Genomic DNA, 3324 nt, shown 5'->3' on the forward strand with positions numbered 1-3324 from the left:
TTTGTTAGCAGTCAGTGCTCCTGGACAATTTTTTGTCGAACGATCATCACTTTCATTGTGTGTGTAAATCATGCTGCCGTCAGTAGAATTTTCTAATCAAAACACCTTCTTGATCAACAGTGTGAGTTTTAAGCATAAAATTCAATTGCCTCTCTTCAGCAACTAGACATCAATGCAGATAAACTGAATATCAGTTCATTATTTAACAAAGTATAACATAATAAATTTAAAAATAGTACATTTTCTCATTTGCAACTGATTAGTTTATTAACTAGTTGTATCATTAAAAAGTATGCTAAATTTTAAATTTAAAGTTGTGGAGCATTATTGGCATTATTTTTTGAAAAATGATAAATATATAAATAAATGATAAAATCCAGGGCCAGGGTACGGTTGGCACTACAGATAACCCCTCTGCGAGGGTGTCTGATGCCTGGTGATAGTATACCATGTAATTAAAGCAGTCAGCGTTTATTTTTTATTTGAAATGTTAAAAAATCAATCAAGAATTATATTCTCATCATTGTTCACCAAATCGGGCCATCGTTCCGCTAGCTTATCAATGATTTGATGATTGAAATCACAAAGTCTTGACTCGAAGAATTCAATGAACAACGTTTGTAGCTAAACATCGTTGTTAAATGAAACGCAATGTACAACGCTGGACAGCGACCAGAAAAGATAATAATCTGTCAGTGCTGTATCAGGAGGCGAATACGGTAGGTTCGGTAGAACTATCCAACCGAGCTCCTTCCTGAAGTAAATGCACGATGAATGTCCCGTAGGCATGCATTTTTCTGTTGGACAAGCAAACCATCCGGTTGCTCAGATTCTTTCTGTGATGCTATTACCTTCATACGTGATGTACATTTGCCGCACTATACGCTCATCATTCATCGTGTTATTTTTTTGAATCACTTGCACTTTTTCAACAGAGTGGAGGTGACGGGCAATGGTATCCTGAGAGTATATTGCTATAATTTTTATAATTTTATTTCAGTAAAACACAAAAAAACAATTATTATTATTTATTTCGATAAAGAATTAAATATATAAATGAAAATTAAATGTGACATCAATAAAGAAATAAATGATCTTTTAAATGTGAATATAACAAAAAAATAAGTGGAGTTAAAGAATCATCAGACACTAGTTAGAGATGAATTATTTGCAGCATAACATCCGTTGGTGGTACATTACGGTTCTCTCTGGAAATTATCACTGGCTTCATTTGCACCATTATTCTATTCAACGGTGGATCTCTTCTCACAGCAACAATCTTCTTACACGCCATTTGTTGCGCATTGCGGCCACAGCGATATTCGCCACTTGGAACTTTGGAACAAAATCGAAGTGGAACCGATTTGAAACAGCCGATATCTTTTAATACTTGATTGTGCCGTATTTCCCTACGACGTCTCCAATCGGTATTTTTCGCCTTTCTGTACAGCAAAATTAAGTACAAAATGGCGACCACCATCGCGATCCATTGGATCACTGCTGCCATCCTAATCACATACTGAAACCGTTTTACGAACTCGCAATTGAACATTCGAAAATCAAACATTCTGAAAGAGAACGAAAATTACAAAATTTTACCCTCTAAATTGTTCACTTACTTGACGTCAGAGGAGCGTCCTGTTCGTCAAAAAAGGCAAAACTGATCGCAAATCCCGTTAATCGCTGCTTATATATAGCTAGAGTTTAATGTACTTTAAACGTTTTTTTGTTTTAAATTTGATCAATGAAGCTTTTTGTTTAAATTTACCTCCAATGTTTATATATTTTAAATTTACTCTAAATTAACCCTTTGATGAATTGTTGGGGTGTAGAACACCCCAGGCGGTTTTGTTTTCGATGCAGTTTGTCAATTTTTATTTTTATAGTCTGAAGCTTTGTGACTTCGCTTTTGAAACAGTAACACATATTTTGAAAAGAAATGCAATACTGCAGATATTTTTGTTCGGTCAATGGAACATCGTAAATTTGAAAAATACATTGCTGGATTCTTGGGGTGTAGCATACCCTCACATTACAAAAACACGTGTGAAAAGCTTAAAATATCTTCAATTATTATGAAAGTTGCTTTAATAGATTGTAAAAAGATAGTTGTATATGACGGCATTGAAATATTTTCACTCTTAATAATTTTGAAGACTTTTATTGGTAAAAATTGCAACAAAATTATCGTTAGAAAATCGTCATTTTTAGTTTTTTTCTTCGTGTAGATTATGTTTCGCAAAATTCATGAGACAAGTAACAGAGTTGAGTATAACACGTTATTCTGCGCATTTTGAGACTAAAATTCAGATCTCTAGTCATTTTTTGGTGTTCTGATACAACTACGTTTTTCTAAGCCATTTCTATAGTTTTAGCTTAAAGATATGGAAAAGTGTTGAGCAGGAATTCTAATGTGAGGTGTGGCGCACCCATGACTCCAACAACGTACTCAACGCCAACAATCCATCATAAGGTTAAGCACTTCATACTACAGAAAAACGTACAATTGTTTTTGTCGCTCTAGAGGTGCTGGAAGATTTTCTTCTTCACCAATTCATATGACTTCCAGCAACTTGCTTTTACTAATTGTGATGAATTTTGAAATGTATAAAATTTTGAAATAATTAATGATTAAGTCAATAGGAAAATCTTTTCTTTAATTCTTATATATCAAGCTTTCAAATTGTCGATGACGTGTTATGCTTGACTGTATAATGAAAAGCCCAACATTATTTTCAAAAAATTTAAAAGTTTGCGGAGCTTCATTAGCATTTATTCGGTACTATAGCCTACAAATTCTAAAATTTACTAATTATTTAATCAGCACATTATCAATCTGTTCAGCATCTACCTGATTATTTACACTTATAATTAATTGTCTTAAACAGCGTTTCTGAAATGGGGTTCCGTGAGTGCGTCCAGGGGTTCCGCAAAATATTGCCACAAGTGCAAATTGTCTGAGGATATGTCCAATCACTTTGCCCACTCACAACGATGTCTTCACGAGGTCAAAGTATCTACCTATATTTTTCTCCGTTGTAGAAATTTGAGTGCGAGTCATTGTTTCTCTAATTTACCTGAGTTCTATTCATTTTTACTGTAGCTTTCAGCTGTTACTTCTTTTGTCATTCCCTCTGTTTTTCTCTTATTCAATCAAGTATTAATTATTTATTTTGTTTTCAACATCCTGGATGTGGCAGTTTTTGCAAAGGACACGTCCAAGCAATTCTGACTTTACTAGGACTAGGAAGTGCTGCCTTCTGATGACTTACAGTACCATTGAAAAAAAAGACACAAAGAAGGTTCCGTTTTGTACAAATAGAA

At 34.0% G+C, this 3324-nt stretch overlaps 1 protein-coding gene across 1 annotated transcript; it reads right to left on the reverse strand.

Annotated features, from left to right (window-relative positions):
- Nucleotides 1–1153: 1153 nt before the first annotated feature.
- Tsp_09803 (hypothetical protein) lies at nt 1154–1567 on the reverse strand. Its single transcript, XM_003370540.1, has one exon. The coding sequence runs from the start codon at nt 1565–1567 to the stop codon at nt 1154–1156; it is 414 nt and encodes a 137-aa protein (XP_003370588.1).
- Between the last annotated feature and the right edge of the window lie 1757 nt (nt 1568–3324).

The sequence above is a fragment of the Trichinella spiralis genome (assembly GCF_000181795.1).
Source record: "Trichinella spiralis strain ISS 195 chromosome Unknown Scfld610, whole genome shotgun sequence".
Lineage (NCBI taxonomy): Eukaryota > Metazoa > Nematoda > Enoplea > Trichinellida > Trichinellidae > Trichinella > Trichinella spiralis.